Below are 27,707 nucleotides of genomic sequence, written 5' to 3' on the forward strand. Positions count from 1 at the left end.
GAGTTGCACCCAATGCTGATGTCCACATCGATTAGTAATGCATCTAAATCTCTAAAAGTTGCATGGCACATGTGGCCCACAGTGTCTGTATACAGAGTCCCAGGACCAATTGAGGCGCACTGACTCTGGAATGTACTGTAGTATCTGATCTACAGTACTTGCTGACTGCACATATCAATTTAAGTACATCAGTCTTGTGTCTGCCCTGCTTCGTTCTCACTACCTCTTGCTGTTATGTTGAAATCTGTTAGCTAAGAACTTCCACTGAATCATCAAATTTCAAAATCACATGGCAGTAAGAAATATTGGGACTGAAGTGAAACAGCATAACAGAAATCATGACAATTATTTAGGGCGGTGTAACAGCATGGTCCCTTTTTCTTAATACCTCTAGATTTCACACTTCTAGATGCCAACTACAGAGCCTGGAGAATGATAGGCTGACCTCCCTACCGTTCTATCTCACACACAGGCAGTGCAAGAGAGCAGCTGCTGGAGTCTGACAGGGCGACTCTGTAGGGAGATGTATGGTGGTGTAATAACAGCCAGAGGTGCCTGCTTTTATTGAACACACGCTGAATTCTCATAGTAAACTAATTGAATTTATAATTTCAATTGTGAGAACGATACATTTATTTTTTTGTGATATGTTACAGTAGTCTTTGGATGCAAACCTGCTTGCTGTTTATAATTGAATTTAATCATGAAGTTTATACCAAATTCAATCATGTCTTTTAACCAAACGCTACTTGTAATTATAAAGTATCATCTGTATGATAACTGATAGTAGAAGCAGTCAGTTTGTGCAATGTTTATGTCCCCTTTCATCTATAATTTAGTAACTCACACAATGGACCTCATTCAGAGTCGGTCGTAAGCGGCCGCTCGATCATATGCATCCGATGTTTCTAAACCACGCATGCGTACGGTTAGTTGTGCGCATGTGCGTACGAGACCTTGCGATCCAAAATGCTGTCGATCGTACGGCTTACGAGCAGGAAGTGGCTTCCGAAAGTTGATTGACATGAAAGGCCGTTTGTGGGTGTTGACGGGGGTGGTGGTCTAAAAATGCAGGTGTTCCTCACAGTTTTCAGGGCGTTTCAGGGGCGTACATAAATTTCCTGCTACGACCGACATAGAAGGCCGGAAGTAGTAAAACGTCACTCTGCGAGCAGGTTAGAGGCCTGGCTGATCGTACAGCTTGAGGTTGGGTATGTGCTCTCTCAAGCCCCAGAGTACAATCGATACTATCGAATATGACTGATGTTATGTTTGATGTTTCTATTTTGTGGCACACAATGCAAGCAGCTAATAATCGTTTGTTGTTGCTAATAACACTGCTAATTGGCTTGTAATTGATTCAGTTGCATTAGCATTAGCGAATAATAAGAATAAATACATTTCATGGGGATGGCTTATTCTATGCGGTTTTTTGTTAATTTTTGGTGTAATTTGCACACAACACAAGCGGCCGCAACCATCAGAAGAAAATTAACATTCAACGACTGACAACAATTGTTCATGTATGGGCGTCACTTTGGTTGTGATTGACCGGCCGTGCGATTGTTTTTTATTTTCTGATTCTCGATCGTTAGGCGTATGACCGAGCGGCCGCTTACGACCAACTCTGAATGAGGTCCTACATATTTTGGGTAGACTAACAGGTTCTATAGTATTACACATAGATACATACCCATGGTGGCTTACCATATGTTTGCAAATATTATATCTGCATTGCAATTATTATGTAGGATGAGAATCTCATTTGTTGATCCTTTCCAGTGTGCTGGGGAATTCTGTGCATTTTTATACACAGTCCACTCAAATATAATTGGACAAATTAACATACAGTTATCATAAATGTTCATTTTTAATACTTTGTTGAGAATCCATTGCAGGCATTGACTGCCTGAAGACTGGAACCCATGGACATCCCCAAATACTGGGTTTAACAGGCATTTACTGCAGCTGTCTGCAGTCGTTGTTTGTTCATGAGTGTTTCCGCCTTTAGTTTTGTATTCAGCAAGTGAAATGCATTCTCCATCAGATGACTGACTCAGCCATTGCAGAAAATTCCACTTCCTCCAATTTGCATATGAATATCCCAAATTAAAGCACTTTAAAACCATATTCATTATATAACTGTAAATATTTTTGGTAAATAGTTAAGATAACATAAAATGTGTCAGTGTCCAAATATACATGGACCAAACTGTCACACAAATGTAAACTAGTATATTATAAGTGTGTACTAGTCTTAAAAAGAGAAAGCTTGCACCTTAAACACTCGACATACACAGTAATAAATACACCCTCTAATCAATCAATATTATCTAGATACCTTAATCTAGCATGGTAATAATAATAATAATAGCGTTCCCACTAGGCTGTGTCAGCAGGGCGCCGCGCCCTGCCCTACTTCTGAAGGGCAGAAAGCACCCTGCCCTCCACCGCGGCGCCCCGCTGAAACAGCCTGCGGGTTCTGTCCTCCGCCCATGGGCCTGAGGGCCTGATTCAGAGCCGAACGCTCTGACCAGAGCGCTCGCTCTGAATCAGGGCCCTCCTCCCTGAAAATGGAGCGGCCTTATGGACGCTCGCATAGCTGTGGGTTACCACCCACAGCTTATGCGAGTGTCCATGATGATGGTCGCGATGGTCAAGACCATCGCGACCATCGGGCTTGCGACGGAGACCCTGCGGTAGGGTCTCGCTGCCGTAAGCCCTGGAGTGATTTTGGCTCTATCAGAGCCAAAATCACTCCCACTGACATCACTAGTGATGTCAGTGGGGCCGGCTTCAGACGGTAGGCGTTCCCGTGGGAATGCTTCCGTCTGGCAGCCACGCCCCCGGCATGCCCACCAAAGGGGGCGTGCTGTCAGACACCATCGACAGCATGCCCCCTTTGGTGCGAGATCCCAAGCGACGTATTCCTCGTCGCTCGCCGGGTCTCGCGCATGCGCACGACGGAGCTTCCTCCGTCGTGCGCATGCGCATTCGGCAAGCATCGACCCGCTTGCGAGCGTCCTTTGCTCGCGAGCGGGTCTGAATGACCCCCTAAGTCTCATGCGGGTGGGGAAAATGGCAGAGCAGCGGTCACCATCTGTGAATGGACGCCGGGCGCATGAGCCCGGCATCCATTCACAGTGACCGCGGTGCTTGGGGGCTGCACGGCATGTCCGTGAGTGCCGGGCACTCCCCCAAGAGTTACGAAAAGGGGACGCATCATAAAGACATGCCCCCTTTTCATTTGCCACGCCCCCTCGGGCATGCACACGCCTTCGGTGGGCGCAGATGTGCCCCAGCTCTAGGTCCGGCGCCCTGCCTGCCGCCGGACCTAGAGGGAACACTAAATAATAATAACAATAATAATAATAATAAGACATTTTAAAAATCACAAATGGAAGGTACCTCAATGATCCACCACACTGCATATGATTGGTCATAGGCAAAAATAAAGTCCCACATAGCAAAGACCTGTGCCAGAGTCTTGCCCATCTCCTGTCCCTGCACTATCTTTCTGAATAAATTGCTGGAAAGATGACGCGCTCTGAACAAGTATAGAGTAGGCTGCCGCACAGATACACTGGCATATCGCTTCTGCGTGCATCTTCAACCATTGGCCCTTGTGCACCACACAGCCTGCACCCATTACAAATATGCCACTCTATGTGGATACTATGACTGTTCAGTCATAATAAACACACTATGCTAAAAATGTGTTTATACTGACAGCAATGATATTTCACATAAAATACATTCAAACATATCAAGTCTTTTACCCTCTTGTGTAATCGCTTCTCACTGTGTAACAAGTTTCTATTTTCCCATATCAAAAAAATATTTGCTCAGCAAAGCGACGACTGTCTTCATGTCTCATCATTTTGGCTTTTTGTCTAGGCTTTAATGGAAGCAATATACAGTTGCTGCATCAAAGAATGATCATAATTATTGCATAATAATAGAACAGGCTGCAAAACATTTACTCTGCTCAGCAAGACCTGAATATAACAATTTGACAGTTACCTGAGAATTCCATTTCAATTCTCTCTTATGTTCTGTGAGATTGTTTTCAGGTCGACTAATCTACGCTATTGCTTTTCCTCACATTTTTTAACAAAAGCAATAAATGGTTATGAGAGTGGAACTTATTGACTGCAATTACCATATGAAAACTCAAACTTGTCCCTGCGCTTGGTGTGAACTCTGCGATGAACACAAAAGGGTCCTTCATATTGTGTAAGTGCCATTTGTGCCACTAAAACAGCCCTGACCCATGGAACCATGGACTCTACAAGACCTTTGCAAGTGTCCTGTGGTATCTGGCACCAAGATGTTAGCATGGCGAGGCCTCAATGGCTCTGACTTGCTTTTCCAGCACTTCACACAGATGCTCGATCGTATTGATATTTGGGGATTTGGAGGTCAAGTCAACACCTTGAACTTTTTGTCATGTTCCTCAAACCATTCCTGAACATTGTTTGCAGTGTGGCAGGGTGCATTTTACTGTTGAAAGAAGCAACTGCCATCAGGGAATACTATTACCATGAAGGGTGACCACCTTCTTCCATTGCTCCATGATCCAATTCTGATGCTCACTTGCCCAATATAGGAGCTCAGCATGGCCACTCTGAGCAGTCTGTGGCTACGCAGCCCCATACACAGCAAGCTGCGATGCACTGAGTGTTCTGACACCTTTCCATCATAGCCAGCATTAATTTTTTTTCAGCAATTTGTGCTACAGTAGCTCTTCTGTGGGATAGGACTAGAAGGGCTAGCCTTCGCTCCCCATGCGCATCAATGAGCCTTGGGCGCCCATGACCCTGTCACTGGCTCGCAGGTTGTCCTTACTTGGACCACTTTTGGTAGGTACTAACCACTGGTCTTTGTCAAAGTCACACAGATCCTTATGCTTGACAGTTTTTACTGCTTCCAACAGTTTAACTTCAAGAACTGATTGTTCACTTGCTTCCTAATATATCCCACCCCCTGATAGGTGCCATTGTAACAAGATCAACATTATGTACTGTATTCACCTGTCAGTGGCTCATCAGTCTTCATATAGGGCGGCCCTGGCTTTCATTGAGGAGACGAGACAAACCAGGAAATTATTATATATATAACGTGTGTGTGTGTGTGTGTACGCGCATTATTTTTCAACACATAATTAGTAAAATATGTCTGTATACAATATTCTGCAAAAAATCCCCTGTCTACTATAGGTCATTGTTCCTTTTCCTAGCAAGGAAAGTTTAATTGGCTATTCAGGCAACAAATGGGTACAAAATACCTTGAAACACATAAAAGTCTCATATCACACTGTCCTATGGGACTTGAATTAATATCCCACTTATGATGTATGGCTGAAGTATACATCAATACATTGACATAGACTCTCTCATGGGATTCTCTAAAATTAATTTATATGCAGCTTAACCTTCACCCTCTTTTCTGACTTCCAGATGCCTTAAAAAATATATGCAAAGGCTTTACTAATTAACTGTATCTAAATCATGACACTTTCCTATAAATCATTACAGTGCTGCTTTCCAATAAGCTACGATACTGATGTTATCATATTTTATGGGGTTCACTTACGTGTGCTTACTATTAATGTATATCACAGCATTGCTATATAAGTAAAGCTGTAAAATAGCTTAATATAGTCTACCTTCCTTGAAAATTTTGTGTGTTTATTTTACCTTGTACATACAGTAAGCAGACGTCAACCAAATGTAAAAAATAATTCTACTGAAGCCATAAATCGATTTACTGCCATTTTGAGTTTCAGTTGCACACTGGTTTAACATCACTGGTTTATCTACATAAAAATCGGCTTTGCATCCGTCTCTGAATCAAGACCTATGTCAGATTTACTCATCATGTATATCATAGCATGGCCATCTACTGTAATGCAGTCTAACTGAATAAACTGCTACAGTATATCACATGCTGCCTGCTTCTGTGTGGGCATGGATGAGGAGCAAGATCGCACGGTAACAAGTCAGGATAGAAAATCTGTTGGGGCTCATTACTATATTACAGCTAAGAGCCGTGATCATTTCAATCCACTGCTGTTCTCATAAGGTATTGTCTGATAAGCTAAGCAAATCAGTGTTCTCCCCAGAAAAATTTTCCAGCCGGGTGGCATCAAGAAGTAGCCGGATGGGGCCTTCGCTATAATAAAATGTTTTAAACCCCGACCTTATAATGATTTAAACTTGAAATAACATTTTATATATTAATTCTCCTCTTCTTATTAGAGGCCCAGTCGTCTGATTATGAAAAAGCTGCAAAGTCTGTAGGATCTGGTCCTTTTTATACAGCTCCCAGATACTGAGCCTGATTCAGAGCCGCTCGTAAGCGGCCGCTCGTTCGCTCCGAGCGATGTTTGCCCAACTGCGCATGCGTACGGATCGTTATACGCATGCGCGAACCAGTCAGTGCGGCCGAAAATCGTTTGTTCGCTAAATAGCGAATGCCTGCTATTTTGAGTGACAGAATGAGGCATATGTGGGTGGTAACAGGGGAAGGTGCTTGAAAACGGGGAGTGGAGATCCGAACGCAGGCGTGCTTAAAGGTCAAAACGGGCGTTTTAAGGGTGTGCATAATTAATACAGCAGTGTCATTGACCACGTCACTGTGTTATTTTATAGCCAGAACTGCTCGCAAGATTGTGGTAGCAAAAACCAACCACAAGAATAGCAGCAGTTCATACGCTGGTCGATGTACTCGATTAATCTAATAAATAGCGGACATGACGTAGGATGCGAGCGGCCAGGGGGCGTATTTTTCAAAAAAACGACCGCAAGTTTTGTTCGCTCGTTCAGACCTAGAGGCGTGAACAGACCGCAAAGAGCGAACGGTTCATTTGAATAGCCACCCCTATTTTCGGGACGAGCGAGCGCTAATTGCGTCCGGCTCTGAATCAGGCCCACTGTCCCCACTTGCAGGCTCCCAAAGTGCCGGGTGGTGCACCCGCAAAAAACAGCCTGGGGAGAGCACTGCAAATGTTGTAACATGTTTCATTATACTATACTTTAACCAGAAGGGCATAAAACTATTGTTTTTATTCTCCATATTTTTTACAAACCGAAATGCAGAGAAATTATATTTTCCATGTGTAGATAGGCAGCACTGAGCATGTATATAGACATATTATGAAGTGAAAATAAACCTAATGATTAGAAGACTATAATTCCCTTTAACCAGCATGTCCACATCTGGGTAACTTCCTCTTTCATTGGAAAGACAATACATATTCCACTTGTAGTTTTGACAAGACGAGAAGAAAACGCTTATTGCTACATAATTTCATATATTTAGTACATGCTGAATGCATTGTGATCATAATTGTATACCATCATCATTTTGTCACATTATTTAAGTTTGTAAGAAATGTTACTATACTGTCAGGGGCGTAAATAGATATTTGTAGGCCCCTATCTACTGGTCCACCCATGCCATGCTGAAAAATGTATATAACACATGAGACTTTCACAGCTCCCTAGCTCTGAGCCCCATAGCAGCTGCACCTATGGGAGTTATGCCCATATAAACTGTGAAGAAAACTCTTCTGAGACCAGTGGCGTAACTAGGGCAGGGCCATGGGTGCCGTGGGACTAGCGGCGCGGGGAAGGGGGTCGCCACCGGCCACGGTATAGGCCCGTCCTAATCTGCAAGTGTAGTGCAGACTGCAGTGAGTGCGTTCCACACTACACTGTTACACACACATCGCCGCACGGCGGCAATGTGTGTGATTCAGCAGCCAATGAGAATCAGACAGACTCTTATTGTCTGCTGTGCCCACTGCCGGACCCGCCTGGAGCTCACTCATGAGCTCTGCCTTCCGGCTCCTGCAGTGGGTGATGGGAGAGACATCATGTCTCTCAGATTGGATCAAGCGGGACCCGGCGGGGGGACGGAGGAGCAGACAGCGGCGGGCGTGGGGATTCAGGTAAGTCAAGTCAGTGTTATGTGTGTATGTATGTATGTATGTATATATGTAAGTATGTCTGTCTGTGTGTTTTATGCACTACGGAAGGCACTGTATAAGGGGCAACTCATAGGGGGGATCACTAATGGGGGCATTCATAAAGGGGACCACTACTGGGGGCACAGCATAGGGGGTTCACTACTGGGGGCACTGTATAAGGGGAACTACTGAGGGCCTGCATAAGGGCGACCACTACTGGGGGTACTGTATATAGGGCACTACTGGGGGCTTACATAAGAGGGACCACTACTGGGGGCACTGCATACTGGAGGTACTGTATAAGGGGCACTACTGGGGGCCTGCATAAGGGGGACCACTACTGGGGGGACTGTATAAGGGGCACTGCATAGCAGGGACTGTATAAAGGGCACTAATGGGGGCACTGTATAAAGGTGCACTACTGGGGCACTGTATAAAGGGCACTACTACATGGGGCACTGCTACTAGGGAAATTGCATAAGGGGCACTACTACAGTGGGCATTGCAAGAGAGGCACTACTACTCGGGGAATTAAAGTGCATATGGAATGGTAAGGACTGTTCTCAGAGTGACGAGAAAGGGGTGTGTGTAATGTTGACACGCCCCATTTTTCAGTGGCCACGCCCATTTTTTGGCACGTGCACATGGGGGGCTCCTTCTTTCAATTTGCCCTGAGCTCCAAATACCCTAGTTATGCCACTGTCTGAGACATTTAAATATCTTATTGTATCAAAATGATAGTTTTATAAAATATAAGAAAATTAAATCGTTAAGTTGGATTCTACATGAAAAAATTAGACTAATGGACGGAGCAAAATAAATCTTGAATACTTTCTTTCACCTGCTCTGGTACAATAACATCCTACCGTCTGTTAACCACTTAACTGACGTGGTCAGTTTTGATGCAAACGCAGCCAGCTGTACTTCAAATGACAAGGTGCGACTGCACCGTCCGGCTGTTTTTTTGAAGAGAAAATTTGTTCTACACATGTGCAGAATGGATCTCTTCTGATTACCCGGACTTTTCTGCGGACCATGCAATTTCTGACCGGTTTTGCTGGAAAAATCGTCAGTTAAGTGGTTAAACTGCTATTAACCAGTTAACTGTCAATTTTTTTTTATTTTTTTTTAACAAATTGTCAGTTTTTCTTTATGATTGGATTGGGTCAAGAACATCTATTAAAACTCATCCAGCACGATTTTATTTAAAGAGCAAAAAAAAATCTATATATTTTTTTTAAAACACATAACATCAACATCGATTTTTATTATATCAGTCATCGATATATAAAACATAAAAGTAGCAACCATCCCAACTTGATTTCCCCAGCAACTGCTCCTCTGAGCAGCCGCCAGGTACACACGGGGGGGGGGGGGGGGGGGCTAGAGGTGGTTCATTTACTTTTCCCCGGCAGCTAATCCTCTCTGCAGTCGCCAGCTGGGGGATCAGCAGTGATCGGCAGTACTGCAGACACTGGGTGAAGATGCAATGATGCAGAGGGGCCGATTACTACTGATTTGGTGGCTGCTGGAAGATTATCTTTTGCCCACTGTGCGTTTCTGACAGGTGCACATCGTTGAACAAAGCTTGTTCAATAGCAACAGATCATTTAAGTGTAAGGTGTGAGATGGAGCATCCATGGCTCGGACTTCTTTTTCAAGCAGATCCCACAGATGCTCAATCAGATTGAGATCTGGGGAATTTGGAGGCCAAGTCAACACTGTTTGTCATGAACACTGCCTCCACCGGCTTGCCATCCTTGGATCACTTTTGATAGGTACTAACCACTGCATACCTGGAACACCCCACAAGACCTGCCGTTATGAAAATGATCTGATCCAGTCATCTAGCCATCACAATTTGGCCCCAGTGGTGTCCGCTGGATCTGTTCATAGCATCTATCCAAGAGAAGGACTGCTAATTATCAAGCTGGCTGTCCACATATATGCATCCCCTCACTGTCCAGCTACAAATTTTACTGGACCCACATTGCACTTATTACTGTCAGTATACTAGGGGTAAATTTAGTAAGATTCAAGATGGTCCCGATTTGCAAAGAGATTAATCTCCCTGGAAACATCAAAACTCGGGTGATTTAACCACTTTTTATCTCTCAAATTTACCAACAGGCGAATTGAGGCAAAATGAGTTGGCCGATGGTGAAGCAGAACAAGATATCTCTCCCAAGAATCTCGTTTTGCAAGAGATTACTCACCCGAGATTGCAGTGTTTTCTCTATGCAAATCTCTCCCGATCTAGCAGCCTGCACATATCAGTGAGATATGTGCAGGCTGCTTGTGTGTTAGACCTGTAAAAAATGGGTTAAATTCTTTAAAAAAATTACGTAGGATCCCCCCCCCCCCAAAAGCCTAACCAGCCCCAGACTTGTCAGCCTGTCCTGGTACCTAAAATTACGGGGAACAAAACAAGTAGGGTTCCATCCTAATTTAGGTACCAGGACCAGGCTACAGGGCCAGTCCTGGTTTTAAATATAGGGGGGAAAAATTGCGTAGGGGTCCCCCTATATTTAAAACCAGCACCGGACCCAAAACAATGGGTGTAATGCCACAGCCCAGGGTCCCTATTACCGGGTCTCCAGGGCCAAAGCATTATCACTCCAAGCTGCTCAGGTCAAGCCGGGGATCTCAGTTGAGGTGGGGATCCCCTAAAAAAGGGGTCCCTCCTCTCCCGAAAACCCAAGCTTGGTCTGAAGCCCGGGCCTCTTCCCCGCACCCCTGGGCTGTGGGTACGGGGGTAATAATGTGTAAAATCAAAGAAAACTATTGTATTTTGCAGTGGAACAACAGGTGCCAACATGCCTGCCCTTTGCCATTTGTGGAACTACAAATGCCAGCAGGCGGCCGGTATCCGTACCTCCACTGTAAAACAAATATTATTCTAATTATTATTATTATTATCGTTTATTTATATGGTGCCACAAGTGTTCCGCAGCGCCTTACAAGGTACATAACCAAAAAGTGACTTACAGTAAAATACAATACAATGAAGGACAAGGACATGTGGAGGTGTAATATATGGGTTACAAAAACTAAACATTCTATCCATTTTATTGGGCTGGAGTCATCTGATAAAACTTTTCCTTTTGCCTGGAAGCCCACAATAAACAAAACCATCTCCTTTCTCATTTTCTTGTGCCTTAATATTCATTTGTTTCCACCAGAACAAGCCAGCCCAGCAACTTCCTTACCATTCCACTTTCCCTTCCAATATGTTTTCATTTGATAATTGTTGTATTTAATTATAACATTATACTTAATAACAGTTGATCTTATTTCACCTTTATTTTTTTTTATTGCTGTTTTCTTTCAAGTACAGGTCCATAAAAAGTATCACAATCAAAAGACGTTTTTATACAGTAATGTAACTGCTAACCAATTTTTACTTGCAATTTTTAACTGTTAATTGGCTTTAGTATATAAATCAGAAGACGCTTACTGTAAGTGAATTTGGACTTTACCCAAACAATAAAAGAGAATATGATTTTTACATACAGTATGTAATATAAAATAAAATATAATTGAACTTGTAATAAATTTCATTATGCAATACTGTTCCTTGCTGCATAAAACATCTGGATGATGACACATGCTATATGCACCATACAGGAATGAGTGGCAGGTTATAAAGTTAATACAAGCAATTCTTCCTCTGGTTTAATCTATACAACATATATATTTCTTCAAAACAGTTAAACAACTCTGTATCCCCTCCTGCCACAATGGTGCCTGAGAGAAATGAGAACATCTACAAAAGCTCTGACTTGAAATGCACCAAGCAGATGGAAGGAACTGATATCTTCCCACGTTAGCTATGATATCGGAAATGGAAAAACAGTTGTTTCCTCTTCTGTAGCTCGAAGAACATAAGCATTATAAACAGGGGTTACAATGGAAACTTGAACATGTATGGATTCTACAATGTGTAATGGGAACATATTTTGGAGTAAAGCTGGCCACACATCTACAGATTATCTGTCCAACCTGCCAATTAGTTGATTGGTTGGAATGAAAATCTGGTAAGGTATGAAAGCAAATGACAATCAGCAATTTGCTCCCAAACGCCAGACAAAAACTGTTGTTTGAACAAATTGTTTAGATCAAACATTTAACAAACTTGTCTGAACCACCATTTTCATCTGTATTCTGGCATTTACAAGCAAATTGCTGATCATCATTTACTCCCATACGTCACCAGATTTTCATTCCAACCAATCACCTAGTTGGCTGGTTGGATGTAAGTTGGTCTAGTGTGTGGCCAGCTTTACAGAGAAATAAATGGTGAAAAACTGTAGTTCTATTAAAAATCTGTGTGGTATCCAGAATATTGGTAATGTTTACAATGGTTAGGCCTGGGCTTTACTTTCACAGAATGAAATATTAAAACCATGTGACAAAAGTGTATCGGCCTGTTTCTTCAGTGCATACAGGTGAACAAACTTACTGAAAAATGACAGGAGCTGATTTAACAAGATATTTAACAATTTCAGTGATGTGGGGTAACTAGAATGTACTAAGATAAAAGGGGCAACACAGTAATGGTAGTGAAGAGTATATAGTTGTCTTGGCCATGAAAAGGAACCATTCACACAGAGACTAACGAGGTCATTATAGGATTAGTAGTGAAGAGTGTATGGTTGTCTCAGCTAGGAGAAGGAAGTCCCTCACAGGACGACTACGATGGAAAAGGCCTAGAAAAAGAAGGTAGTCCCTTTTATTGCAGTGGGCAAGCAGGAAGGTATGTAGTTATGTGACTGGCGGCCGCAATCCTGATGGCAGAATGCCGGCTAGGGTTTTCATGATAGGAGTCAAGATACAGACGCCTATCATAATCCCGACGCCGGAATCCAGGACAACACAGGCCCGAACGAGGTAAGTCCGGGGTGCACGTCTTATTAGCCACGGGGGGGGTTAGGTTTAGGGCCTTAGTCTTTTCTTGACACTTTGAGTGGTGAAAGGCATATTGCCAATTTTATGGCTTTCTGCAGCTAACTTTCCCTTTGATGTTTTTTTTCTTTACCACTGTAAAAACTTGGTTCTTTGATTTTAGATGCCCTGAATTAAGCCCTGTATGCCCTTGGGAGTCGGCTTTAGTAGATGATGTAGATAGACTAGTATCTTCATGACTGGTGGCACTGGCAGCAGCTCCAGCACTAGTATGTGGTTCCTGCTCTCCTCTCAACTGATCGTTCTCCATATCAACACGAATGAAGTGGGGTACAGCACACAGGTCAATTTATACCAATTTTAAATATTACACTGCGGTATCAATGACCTACAGTGTCACAATATTTTTTATGAATAAGAAAAGTGGTAACACACTGCGCTACCACTTACAGTGTCACAAGATTTCTGGGCAACACAGCAGCACCCCTTATGGGCAACACAGCAGCACCCCTTTATGTACTGCAGCCCCAGCCCCATGATGGTACTGCAGCCCCAGCCCCTTGATGGACAGGACAACACAGCAGCACCCCTTTATGTACTGCAGCCCCCCTTTATGGACAACACAGCAGCTGCCCTTTATGTACTGTGGCCCCAGCCCCTTGATGATACTGCAGCCACAGCCCTTTGATTGACAGGACAGCAGCAGCCCTTTATGTACTGCAGCCCCAGCCCCTTGATGGTACCGCAGCCCCAGCCCCTTTATTGACAGGACAACAGTGACAGCAGCCCCAGCCCCTTGAGAAGTTGAGAACACATGCACAGACAGAGCAGCACAAAGCACGTCTGTTCTGTACACTCTCCACAGCCAGAGTGAAAATGGCGCAGATGTTTTGCCCCATTTTGGATTCCGAGTTAGTTGGATCCCCTATGTTCAGGTGGGTCCGGTATAGGGAGAACCGGACCCGCTCATCTCTAATTTTAAGGGAAAAAGTTGCACGAAAAGATGCTTAGCGCCACCAAGTCGCATGGAGCTCACACGTTATGTGTAACATGACTTGTAGTGCACGGACGATAGATGTATGTGGACAGATCTGTATACTCCATCATAACTGTAGAGTTTATTATAATGTATTAATAACCAGTATTCTTATTGCTTTTCTTTTTTCTGCATGACAGTATAAGTCTCAGCATGGCAGCACCTCTTATTATGTTTAAAATTTAGGGAGTGCAGTCTAGCCCCCCTCCCCTTCTACCCTGTATAGAAATTGGATGATTTTCGGGCATATGCACAAAAAAGACCCATTGCCTGGGTGTGTCATGTTTGTGTTGCTATAGTTACTCACCATTATGAGTGGTGCATATGCAGTGTGTATGCTGTATCACCTGCACCCACCATAGGGTAGATGTAAATGCCGATAATAGTGATGACTGCCGCCTTTGCAGACAGAGCTGCTGAGGCGTGAATATGCAAAAGTGCATATGGCTCCGAATACTGCTGCAGAATTACATTTGCAAACTGATTGTAATGTGTATGCAGCGTGTATGCAGCTTCATTATATGCAAATTAGAATAAGGCCCAAATTAATTAAATTGTCCTAAGCCAGTGTATTTATGCATTGAAAAACTTTTTAAAATAGTTTAAAACAGACCTATTTTCTATTATTTTATTAATATGATACATAGGACGTTGTGCACTATGTGGTCAGCAAAAACAAAACCCGAAAAAACCTGTTTCCATTCATTCAGGTGAGAACATTTTATCCAGTGTGATATGCAATGTTCACTCTAGATTGGTCAATCTGGAAAGGACTGCATCAAACAGCCAATATTAGGAAAACCCCACTGAAGGGACTGCTTTCATAATATGCAGGATGTGTATTTGCAATAATTACAATTATAACACTATCATTTCCCAATTACTCATCTTAGGGAACAGTGAGACAAGCTTTATCCAGCCTGCACAGCAGTAGAGCTGTGACATGTAGAGGAAGCATTCAAGTCTGACGGCTCAACTCAGCTTCAAGGAGAGCTGTCATTGTCACAAGCTTGGCTGAACAAAGGGGCTGCACACTGAACTGTGATTCAGAGCCAGCGCGCTACCTGAAACACATAAACTGCTATTACTGTCAGGTTTTAGGACTATAAAACAGTGATGGGATAGGGAGCCAATGAAATCAGGTCTACATGGTGAATCTGATCTTACTGCCTGCTGTGCATTAACTAAAGATAGGTTTCCCATCCTGGAGCTGTGGTTTCTGTGATTGGCTTGAGCATGCACTTGCCACTTGCAGTGCCACAGATAAAGAGAAGAGTCATGCTCTTTACAACTGTTTCTCTCTTTACTATGCTACTAAAAGGTGAAAAGTGCAGCGCCCGTCGCTGCAAACATACGGCATATTTCACAGTTGTATGCTTTTCCAATGCTTTCACAAATGAGCAATTATCGGCCGTCTGCGCATGCGTCTCATTCGCAGAGCGCATGCGTCAAGGTGCATTACCATAGTCGCTAGCAGCAAGTATTTATTCTCAGTGCGATTGACAGTCAGAGAGCATCTGAGGGTGGTAACGGAGAGTAACTGCTAGAAACGCAGACGTGTCACAAACGTTTCAAGGGCATGTCACATCATGCGTCTGCGATCGTTTATGCAGTAAACATGGCGTCTCGTACGCAGACCGAACCATCACAGCAGATAAGCAGCGGCCCACTGTGCACGCCACCCCCCTCCAATCCAGCATCTCACGTAAGGTGGGTACACACCTGATAGATATATCTGCAGATCGACTGTGCAGTGCAGCCGACGTGTCTGTGAGCGTCGTTCACAGACATTTCATTGCTACACACTAGAAAACGCGCACACAATATATCGGCCATTCAATTGAACGTCAGATATGTTGGCCAGTGTGTACCCAGCATTACTGTTTGGTGTGCACCGGGAAGGAGAGGGGGAGGCTGCGAGGTTGCAATGGTTGCCTTCAGCGCAGGGTGTGCCAGGGTCTAGGTGGAGGTGGTGGTCGGCCTGCTTCCGGCGGGGGCGGCTCCGAGTAGTGAGCTACACTGTGACACGGCCATTAAGTCACGCTGTAAATTATTTTGTAAAGCAGATGTAAATATACTTACTACATGTAAAACTGGAATGCATCGTGTTGCTACTGAGATATTAGATGACAAAGAAAAAGATGAAAGAAGGAAAAATTCTCCGTACAACGGAGCATGTGGTGCCAGTTCCCTACCTTCCAGTTGTCATCTACAATACTGGACATTGAACCTCTGTGCAATTTACAATATCCATATTTACCAAGTCTAATGTGGTCTTTAGGTTTTTAGCAATCTTAGGGCTAAATCCAATATTGTTTAATTGTCGACAACATCATCGTAACTCGTCCCTTTTTTTTCGTCCCCCGAAATCCCTCTGCACATTCACAGAATGAAGCACGAGCAGTGGGGAACACTGGGATGTCCGATTGGATCCCTCTCAGTGCAGAATGTGAAGAGAAGCCTATAGGCTTCTATTGGGCAAGGTGATGCTGTCCAGTGGGGGCAATTCAATTGTTGTATGGGCGGCTATAATTACTGGACACCCAATGTTGCAATTCAAATGTTCTGGGCACCCATTAATTATTATGCCATCTTCATGCCCAGGGGCGCCAAGAGGGGGGTGGAGCGGGTGCTAATTACCCGGGCCCGGGCTTCCTGGAGGGGCCCGTCAGGGGCCCAGGTCCGGCACCGCCCCCACCCTCTTTCATTGCAGCAGCCCAGCACACGCTGCTGTGTGCTGGGCTGCCCTGAGAGACTGCTCACAGCTGCTAAGCAGCAGCCGCAGCAGTCTCCTATGCCTGTGGGGGAGCGATCACACTGATCGCACCCCTCACTGGATATGTGCCGGGCTCAGGGGTCCCACAGCACCCCCTCTCCCCAGCGCGCAGCACTTATATGTTATGTTATATTTTATTTTTTTCCCTAAGGGGGCATGGCCACGCCTCACGCGATGAGGCCACACCCCCTTCACTGGGCCCGGCGTCGCTCTTGGTTCAACTGTTCATGCCCTATTAGACTGGGTTTAGCCATGTAAAAGTCCAGGTTAGGGTACCCTAACCATGGTTTTATCGCTCATTTTTGCTCACACTCGCTCACTAAGATTGGGCAACAATTGAATTGCTCCATTGGACGCCTTAAAAAAATAGTCGCCGGATAAACAACTGAATGTATCGCATTCCAGAGCTTGGTACATACTGAAAATGCGGCCAAATTCCGAAAACACCAGTTTTTGGATTTTTGCCCACATTTTTCATTTAGTACATTCCACCCCTAGTCTGGGGGGAACGTGAATACCATTGAGCTTATTAGACTCTGCGCCCCCAGGCTGGCAGTGCTAATCAGGGTAGATTGGGACAAAAGTCCACTTGAAATTCCTGTGTCGTGATAGGGTTCATAGTCATAGCCGCTCTGTTGCAGAAAAAGTAAAATTAATTATTAGGCTTCATATCCACTGTTTTTTGTTTTCTGTTAAAAAAATGCAAGTACAAGCATGGTGGTTAATAGTGTTTCTACTGTCAATCAAGAGGTCATTGGATGCCAATGCGTTCACTAACTACAAGAGAATAGAGCAGGCAACTACAAGACACCCAAATGCAATAACAGCTCTAGTGAGTATGGTGTTATCGGAAACAATTGTTTACATTTTCAGACTTGTTTCCACACACTAGTACAAGGCACAAAATCAACATCCAGGGCACAAAATTATTGAGTGTTTCTATAATGTTATTATAGGTGCACTCTTAAGATTATTTTCTATTCTTTAGCAATATATATTAAAAAACAGTGCCATGCAGTCAAGGTAGGCAGAGCCTCCCATGTCTTACGCCCTGTCAGACTGCATAGTTTTTGACTATAAAAATGATTAGAATAATACAAAGAAAATATTTATAACTTATAAATATCTCCTTTGTATTATTCTGAGCGTTGTTTTTTTGGGGAGAGCTGGGCCACGAAGCAGCCAATAAAACACAGAGAAAAAGAGCTAATGGAGGCATGCCTCACTGTGAGGGAGCATGCCTTGAGCTCTGATGGACACCTCTGACGATCAGGTGACCAGTCTAGGAAGTACTCAGGCATCTGAGCCCAGCAGCAGCACTGAGGAGGGAAGGAAATTGGAATATGCAGACAGAGGAAACACAAAGGAGAAAACGATGAGGAGGGTCTGCTGCTGGGGGGAGATTTGTGTGTGTGTGTGGGAAATCTTTTGTGCTAGGGGGGATCTTCTGTGCTAGTGGGAGATATGTGTGAGGGGGATCTGTGCTACAGGGAATCTGTGTGGGGGGGATCTCGAGGGGGGAGATCTGTGCAAGTGGGGCAGGTTCATATATGTGTGTGTAAATCTGACTCTGATACTAGCCAGTGCCTCCCCATCCATTGACCTCACTGCACGTCCCTGTTAATAGACTAAGTAAAATGCTATTGTTTATTTGCTATCACACAATTTCATTTTGTTTGAGTATGGTGTTTTTGTGCCAAAATTGGTTGCCATTGTAGCTATTTTAAAAAAATGGAAAAATAAATATAGTCTATGCATTCATAAGTCAATTATTTTGGAATCCCCTACAGCTGATGGTGTCTTTGCTGTTTATACTCTGAATTTTGTTCTCCTTAGATTTGAGGGTATTTGAAACAATCATTCCTGCTTAGCTCTTTGCTACAAACAACTAAAACAGACAAACCTTTATTTAGCTACTGTACATTAACTCAATATGTATTCAAATTCCACAGAAGTTTTATTAAACAAATGCTAAACAGTGGGCGTAATTTACTAAACGCAAATAATGGTTCTACATTTGGATGGAGAACATATAGGTGCCGTAGTATAATAATACATAATATCATGGTAATGGAAAGCGACAGTAAGGTGGTGTCTCTAATTTTCTATTACCAGAGTATTACTGTTACTCTGAGATCCAGCCAGACTTAATTTTCTCCATCTCCTCCACCATCTCTTTCATTGATTTTGTGTCCATTGATCAGAGAAGTCTGTGCAAAGTGCTAGTGTTGCCATCAGTGGGAGTCCCCAGTGCTCTGCACAGGCTCCTTCTTTCTACACGGATCTGACTCCACTGGACGCCAAAGCAAGTAAAGCTATAGTAAAGGTGAAAGGGAAAGATGGGATTGTTGGTACATTTCCCAATATTTCAAGCTGGCTCTTGTGGATACGTTCAATTTACTGCACCAGAGCATGACGTAGGCTGTATAGGGCAGGATCCATAAAGTGTAGGCAAAGGGGCTACAGTGAGGAAGTTCCTCACCCTTCATTGTGGAGTGAAGCTGGGATCACACTACTGGAAGAATACACTGCTCTGACCTTCCTAGTGAGTTATTTCCTATGCTGTCATCTTTCCTATGCAAGCCTGTTCTGCCCTGCTGAACAGGCTTGCATAGCCTAAGAGTTAACTCCCTTTGCCCTGCTGTCTGCTCTTTAGCCATGTATTAACCTCCCATGTCCTGCTGTTTGATCTTCACCCATGTATTAACTCCCTCTACTCTTATGTCTGCTAACCACCCATATTGTTTATGATATATGCTGCTATCACATTCTATTTCTTAATATTGTTATAAACCAATCATAGCGAACACTACAAAGCCGTCTACTGCATATATAGTACATACATGATCGCTGTTTTTTTGGAACTGCACCCCAAAAAGCACTCTGCATGTATTTTTGCAGGGTTGCAGCTCATTGTACCTATTTTTAAAAAAAGAGAAAAAACATACAGGCTATGTATTTATAAGTAATTGACTTTAGGGTCCCCTTCAGCTGATGGTGTTGTTGTTGTTTATATGCACAGGTTACAGAATCAGTATGAATGACCAGCGGACTTACCTCCGGCTGAGGTTGATCGGTCCGGCGTCCTGCAGGCGTTCCGGCATTGGGATTAACATAGGCGTCGGTATTTCGATGCCTATGTTAAATCCCTTGCCGGGATTCCTGTATCGGGATTGAGACTTTTAACTACATCCCTGTAAAAGGAATACTCAGGGTGTAAAGGCACATGTTGAAAATGCACGTTAGAAAAAGTAAAAACAACACATTTTCCTACTATCACTTTGGGACAATGGCCTTCATTAATTTCAACTTTTCTCTTTCATTCTAAATACTGATTGCTCCAGTCTCATTTATGCCCTATATTAATCATGAGAATAAAGGGACCTTGGACACCTGCACGGTGGAAAAGGCACCATATTCAGATATTTAGCCACCTTTGTGGACGTGACACAAGTCCTTTTTTGTAGGTGCCTGTCAAAACTTTTGCAGCTACCACTTTGACGTGAAGATCCACACAGTTCTCTCAAAATTAGTAAAACACAGGCACAAAACTTCACGGTACGGTGGACCTGCAATTTTTAACTTTGATTTGGCCTCTAATATGTACTGTTGATGTGTTGCACAGTCTATGACAACACACAGGGTTAAGTGCAGTCAGACAAACCACTTCCTACAACTACTGTACATGGAGAGTTCCTCTCCTCTAGTCTCTTTATTACAATTTACCACAGCATTTCATGGCCCTGTTTGCCATAAATGCTACCATAAAATTACGCCCAGTATTATAACCTTATTTCTAGGCCAATGCCTAACTATGTGCAATAAACTGCAGAACAGTGTGTTGCTCTGAGCAGCAACTGACACTAGCCACTCAGCACTAATAACGTCCATCATAAAAGCACAATCCTAGCTGACCCACCTCACCCTACCGCCCACCAGAAGGAAACACAGCTGAAACAGCATTTCATGAAACTATAGTTTCTTTGCTATATCATTTTATTAACATTTTTCAAATCTGTCATATTTTAATTGCCAAAATGTGAAAATCATTTATCATATATAAAATAATATATATTTAAATACCAGCAAAATATGTTTTACTCTTTCTGCTCCGTGATGCTTGTGTATATATTTAAATACCAGCAATATATGTTTTACTCTTTCTGCTCCGTGAAGCTTGTGTGTGAGACAAATTTATGTATACATTGCTTGTATATTCTGAAGGTTAATATTTATTATAAGTTATAACATTAGATGTATTATCAGTCTGAATCAGGGTCATCATAATTTTCAGCTTTACACTATTAGTGTGCAATCACTTATTATGAGGTGCAGTATACTCATTATCAGTACACATGCAACTTACATAAAGAACAACACAGCACATTCAGTGTACAGGCCACAATGCAGATTGTGAGTAATTATCCTTACAGTGAAACTCATCATAGTAGCTAAGTACAGTGAGTTCATTATGCTCTGTATCAGTAAACAATGCCACATGTTCATTATCAGAGTGTAGATACAAAGCATCAACATTAAAGCCTGTGTTCATTTCTGGTGCATTGATCAAAACATGCCATAGACAGAACAGAATAGAGACAACAGATAAATAACAAATACAAGCTAGATTGATATAATATAACCATATTTAATTTCACAGTACCTCACCAGATGCATTTGTGTTCTTGCAATGCATTAATACATAACATCATTAAACAATAATATATTATTTAAACATTATGCCATATTCACAAAGTAGGATACATTTTGTAGCAAAGTGTGAAAACAAAACATCTTATTTATCACTAATTCACAGTCATACAGTTAGCAAAGTTAAATAAGACAGAAATCTTTGTTTAATCTATCATCAAGTCTAATTGTGTTGTTCAGAAGAAAACAAAGAAAAAAATCCCAGTGCGGAGTTACCAATTTAGCCTCATAGGGTAAAAATATTCCTTCCAAAAATAGTAATTGGATGAATTTCCTGGATCAATCCCTCCCAAAATGACCATTATAAATTACAGCTACAGATACAATTTCTTGCAAGAAAGGCATCCAAAACATTATTTCATTCAGTTACCTTGTGTAAAGAGTTCCTCAGATTAACTACTACCCTTAAGGCAAAATAAAACATTTCTACATTATGCTGATGGCAAAATCTTCTTTTTTCATTCATAACTGATGATCTTTGTTCTCTGTATAGTCTTGGTTTTGTAAAGTTAATTAGACACATCTTGACCTCGGATATATTTATGTATTCAAATTTAACAATTCTATGCCTTTTACTAAGAATGTTTCCCGCCACTGAACTGCCTCTGAATGGTCTGAGTTTCAATATGTGCTACCCACAGTGATATGTCCATAAATGTACCCTATATTCAAGATGTGGCCTATCTTGTCACCTACTTACATATACAGATGTGTCCATATACATCTATCCTCCGTGCGCTACAAGTCGCGCTACACATAACATGAGAGCTCTGTGTTACTTGGCAGCGCCGAGCATCTTTTAGTGTGACTTTTTACCTTCAAATGCGTGTTATTTGCACAGCGATGCGAATAGCTAGCACAAGCAGCTGCTGACACTGTAACGTAGCGTTTTGTATGCAGATACACCCGCAGTCACACACAGAATAGGCATGCTGCATATCATTTTAATCAGCGCTTGTGCTAGCTATTCGTATCGCTGTGCGAATAACAGGCATTTGAAGGTAAAAAGTCGCACTGAAAGTCGCTAGGCGTTACCGAGTAACACCGCGGCATGGCGTGAGTAGAAGGGTTGCTTAGCGTGCAAGGAGCAGTGGCGTAACTAGGGGGGTTGGGCAGGGTGCGTGCCCTGGGCGCCGTGAGACCGGCGGCGCGGGGGGGCACCGCCCTAGCTAGCCACCAGTGTAGCGCTGACCGCAGTGAGTGCGGTCAGCGCTACACATTTACACAGGACCGGCGCTAGGCTTCCAGCGCCAGTCCTGTGCTGCACAGCTGAGCCCATTCCCTCCCCCTGAGTGCTTGCCCAATAGCACTAGGAGGCGGGCTCAGGCTGTGCATAACACACGCATCGCTGCCAGCGCTGGCGGCGATGCGTGTGTTAAACAGCAGCCAATGAGAGTCAGATAGACTCAGCACCCACTGCAAGAGCCGGGCTTCCGTTCGGCTCCTGCAGTGGGTAATGGGACAGACGTCATGACTGCACTGTAGTTATTAGCATTTGGGCCCACTGCTCGTTAGTTCCACCACTGATACATACCTAGGCTCATCAGTAATTATGGGCACCTTATCTTTCTAGGCCATCTACAAGGTCATTAAAATGATTAAAAAGCAAAAGAGCCAATGCCCATGTTATGCTTAGGGGCAGATTCAAATAAGCGCAAGGTGCGATCAGAATATACTGTAGTACATCTGCCAGAAGATGGCAGATAAATGTGCTGCCATCTACAATTCTCATGTAATTGAATCTCCCCCAAAGTCTGAAAAGTCTCTGATGTCTATCATTCAACCAACTTTTTACAAATGTACATTCTTTTCCCCGTGTAATCCCTCTGAAATATTCTGGCCACACAAAACGCATCTGGGCCTACTTACCAATGGATACTGGTTTCAGGAACACCATCTTATGACATTTCCCCTGGCCAAGGCCTGCTTATTTGATATAATATCCTGAGGATCTCAGATTAGCTCTACTTGTTTATTTTTTTATGTACAGTACAGCCAATTTTTTGTATTTTATGTAATAAATATATTTAGTATACAATATCACACTGTGATGATTTCTATACTATTTTGAGGTACATGAAAATGCTAGATATTAATCTGAAAGATCCTTCCATGAGGATGAGTGTTGGAAAACCCAGATTTCATTTATATGCCTTCAATTTACATCACTGAGGTAAAAAAAACAATTATCTATATTATATACCCACATGTTTGAACCTGCTATAATATATTTTCTATTGTTCTTTTAAATATTTTGGGGCAGATTCAATTGTTAGCGCCGGCGGGTGTCAGTGCCAGGGGCCTGGTGGAGTTATTCAGTTGTTGCTTCGTTCGTGTGCAAAAAGCCGTCAGCGTCTGCATTTCTGCTCGCCCCTTCCTGCACTTTGGGTGCCTTAACCAGGACTTAAGACAGGTTTAGCCGCTATATGCGGCTAAACCCTGTCTAATTAGGCGCAACAAGCTCAATAATTAATAGTTGATTTAATTAATTGAATTGCTACATTAGGCATCGCTGCACGCAAAACAATTGAATTGCTCCCTTTGAGTTATCCCTGATTGTTGATTCAATTCTTCCAGAGGATTCAGAGGAAAGCAAGATTGTTTGATGATATCTTTAAACACCTTTTTTTGGCACACACAGAAAAAAGTATTTCTCTGTATTAAAAAAATAAATAAATCTAACATTTAATGCACTTGTTTGACACCCCTTGTCCTTTCTTATATACTGTATATTGTCATGCCAGTCTGCATCATCTCAAGCAGTCATTGGGGCCACACCTATTTTTTGACAATCTTATAGCATTGACCTAGACAGAGATAAGGGGTTTATTTACTAAACCGCAGGGCAGGACTGGCCATGTGGCACTTCTGGCAAATGCCTCAGGGCCGGCTTGAGGAGTGCGGCTGCTGTACAGGGCGGAAATCACCTACCCGACTTGAAGCATCCTCCACAGCCGGAGTACGTTATGAGCTCAGGTGGAGGGAAGGGGTGGCAACAGTGATGGGCCTGCGGACATGATGGGCCAGTTCGGTCATAAGCCGTTGCCGAGTAGCACCACCTCCCGGCGCTCTGCTCAGCTGGGAAGATACCGGGACGTGCCGTGAGGCCACATGGCACGCCCCTGTAAAACTTTACCATCCCTAAGGCGGGTCTATCTACTAAGCAGTGTTAGGAGACAGAGTGAAAAGTGATAAGAAAGTGATAAGGTGCCAGCCAATCAGCTCCCAACTGTCATCTCACAGGCTGTGTTTGAAAAATGACAGTTGGGAGCTGATTGGCTGACACCTTATCACTTTCTTATCACTTTTCACTCTGTCTCCTAACACTGCTTAGTAACTAGACCCCTAGGTGTGATTGCACCTCATCCTGTGTTAGACAAGTACTGTAACTGTTAATGTGTGCACAGGCTATTGCTACACAACCCATTTCCTGGCATTTTTCCCTTCTGATTGAATACAGGCAAAATAAAACTGAAAAAAATGTCTCTTTGTCTTATACAATTATACTTATTTATTATTAAATTAGTTTTTTTTAGTGGCCTCATGTTATAAACTTTATATTTCTTGCAGTTCATGATTGTGAAAAGAATTAGATTAGATTTGCTATCTTTAGATATATCTGCAGATGATGGTCGTTCATACACACTGAACAGCCATCATCTGCTTGTGCCCTCGGGTCCCGATGCCCGAGGGGCGGGACCCGGCGGCCGGTGGGCGTGTCAGGGGCGTTTCCCATCTCCCTCCTCGCGGCTGCCACTGTGTGTGTACGGGCGATCTGCAGACATATCTGTCCATTGGCTGTGCAGCACAGCCAATGCGATATGTTGGTGAACGGCGACGTTCACCAACATATATCGGGTACACACTGGCCAACGGGCAGCAGATACATTGGCCGATCAATTGATCGGCCAATGTATCTGTCAGTGCGTACCCAGCATTAGTTAACCTGATTAACTTTTCGCATATATTGCATACCGTTCCTTCTTGTTTTAAACAATTTAGTAGCTTTATTATTTCAAATATTTTTAAAAACATTTCCTATTTGTACTCTGGGGTTTTACCTAAAGCAGCTTTTAAAATGGTTGTGGAAAGATGGTGTGGCCATATGGACCATTAGGACGCTTTGCGATAGGGTCCTTGTATTGGTCTGCAAGCAACAAACACTACACTATAGGAGCGTACACTATGTCACACAATGAAATTACGGCAAAGAAACAGCATGGAGCTCTGTTAAGTGGGAAAGACGATAGGTTGATTTTATTTACCCTACCCAGGAACGCAGCTTTAAGAGTGCCCTTTCCAAGTCTATAACCTTCAATGCTTCTTTGAGCTGATTAATATTTGCACTTCTAAAGTCCACATTTTTGTAACTCCCTGTACACCATAGATGCTCCCAGATTTCTGCATTGGATCTAATCTCTATACTATTGGAAGGCACAAACTGAAAACAGTTACCTCTCTAGTTGGTCATTTTACAACAATGTCCGTGAAAGATGACGTTTTGCCTCGTTCAGAGATCCAAACTTGGCTGGAAGATCCGAGCCAAAACCGAACTGTTCAACTGTACAGGAAAATATCTTTCTGGAATTTGGCCATTAATGGTTAAAAATTCAGACCAAAAATATGTTTCCAATTTCGTTTATCAACTTTTTGAGTAAACATTAACAACTGGTAGTAAGTATATTTGAATACAAAAAGGGGAAAGTATCGTATACTGTGACATAATTAGAGACCAATATGTATGGTATGCTATATTATACTAAACTAGTGCATCTTATACAGGCATACAAATACATATATAGGTATGTTCACATATATGTTATATTGATATAAAGTAAAATCTAATTTTATATATATATATATATTTTTTTTATTTACTATTCATGCCATATTATTCAAGAATTTAGGGTGTTTTAGGCTCTCAACAAACATTATATGGAGGTAGAATGACAACACTGGAAATGTATAATTCCAATACACCTTCACTGTTTTTGATGCTAAGTATAAAAGTATGCAGCATCAGACATGCTAAATGCTACTGTTTTATAATGAACAATCAGTAATATTTATACATATGTCCTGTAAATAGTGAGCAGACACTGACCTGGGACATTTGAGGTCGTAGGTTTATTTCCTTCAAGTTGATGCAGTTGGGTTGCAGGTTCTTGAGGAGTTGGCACAGCAGAACCCCATCCCGGAGGGTCTGGGCCAGGTCGAACACCTGGGCTGTTTCCCATGTTACCCTATGATTGGGAGGCAGCACCTTGCTGTAGATCAGCCACTGGGCACACTGTCTCCACGGCTCCATGAGGGCAGGTGGAATGCAGCAGAAAGTGCTAATGCAATGGTAGGATGCTGTGCAATGAATGGCAGAGTAGGGCAGTTACAGGATAGTTAATATTACGGTAGTTCAAGCAACCCTCACGAATGAAATGTTCCTCTTCCTTAAGTATTTGAGGGTAAGAGCAATAAAATCCAGGGCATTTCGCTTGAGAGTAAATCCTGACGGATACAGTACCTTTTATTTCACACCTCTCTGAGACCAGGGTGGGAGCCTCCGTCATACAACCTCTGCCTCCTAAGCAGCTTTAATCACCTTGGTTGTAGACCAGTGTCACAGTGTGCTACAGTGCTATCTCCATCACGCCCCCGCTGCATGGCATCATTACCATCAGCCAGCACATCACCCCCTTCTCCGTCCAGGGCAGAAAGCAATTACATGGAGACTCTCCAACCCCAGATCCTCTCACCTGACCGCTTGCTTGTATGTCTCCAGACCTGGGAGTGTTATTTGTCATGCAGCAGCACACCCTGTGCAGGAGACACTGGCTGTCACCTAGTGTGCGTGCCCGGCAGCAGGCTGTCCCTCTATAGTAGTGTGCAGCACTCACAGCGTCTCTCCCCTTCCTCTCTGTCACTCACTGTCACTTTCTGTATCTCCCTCTACTTTGTCCCCGACCTTCATCCCTGCTGCTCTGTTCCTCCCTCTGTGACTCTAACTCACTACCACTCACACTGCCTGTGCCGGGCTCTCATGACTCCCCTTGTGCCCTCTCTCTAGCTTCCTCCTGCTCTGGTCTATACCCAGTCACTGTCTCCACTCTCTCCTTCTCTGACCAGGGCTGAGCCCTAGATCTGGAGCATGCGCAGCTGAGAGGATGTATGTGTGTGTGACTACCTGCTGTCATTGCATTGCTTTCTACACAGGAGGGGGAGGAGGGGGAACTCAGATGTTAGATGCTTGACGAGGCTGAAGTTAGCTTCTTATTCGGCCAGCTTCTTATTCATTTCTTATTCAATCTCCAGCT

At 43.2% G+C, this 27,707-nt stretch overlaps 1 protein-coding gene across 4 annotated transcripts in view; it reads right to left on the bottom strand.

Moving 5' to 3' along the window:
• Nucleotides 1-27,504, bottom strand: part of VAV3 (vav guanine nucleotide exchange factor 3) — a 317,308-nt gene extending 289,804 nt beyond the window's left edge. For all 4 annotated transcript variants that reach the window (XM_088474051.1, XM_088474049.1, XM_088474050.1 and 1 more), the window contains exon 1: nucleotides 26,504-27,504. In XM_088474051.1, the coding sequence (XP_088330177.1) occupies nucleotides 26,504-26,707 (204 nt within the window). In that variant the 5' untranslated portion in view covers nucleotides 26,708-27,504. The remainder of the gene's footprint in view (nucleotides 1-26,503) is intronic.
• Nucleotides 27,505-27,707: the final 203 nt, after the last annotated feature.

This window comes from Taudactylus pleione, unplaced genomic scaffold, assembly GCF_031769625.1.
Source record: "Taudactylus pleione unplaced genomic scaffold, aTauple2 ptg000146l, whole genome shotgun sequence".
NCBI classification, from domain to species: domain Eukaryota; kingdom Metazoa; phylum Chordata; class Amphibia; order Anura; family Myobatrachidae; genus Taudactylus; species Taudactylus pleione.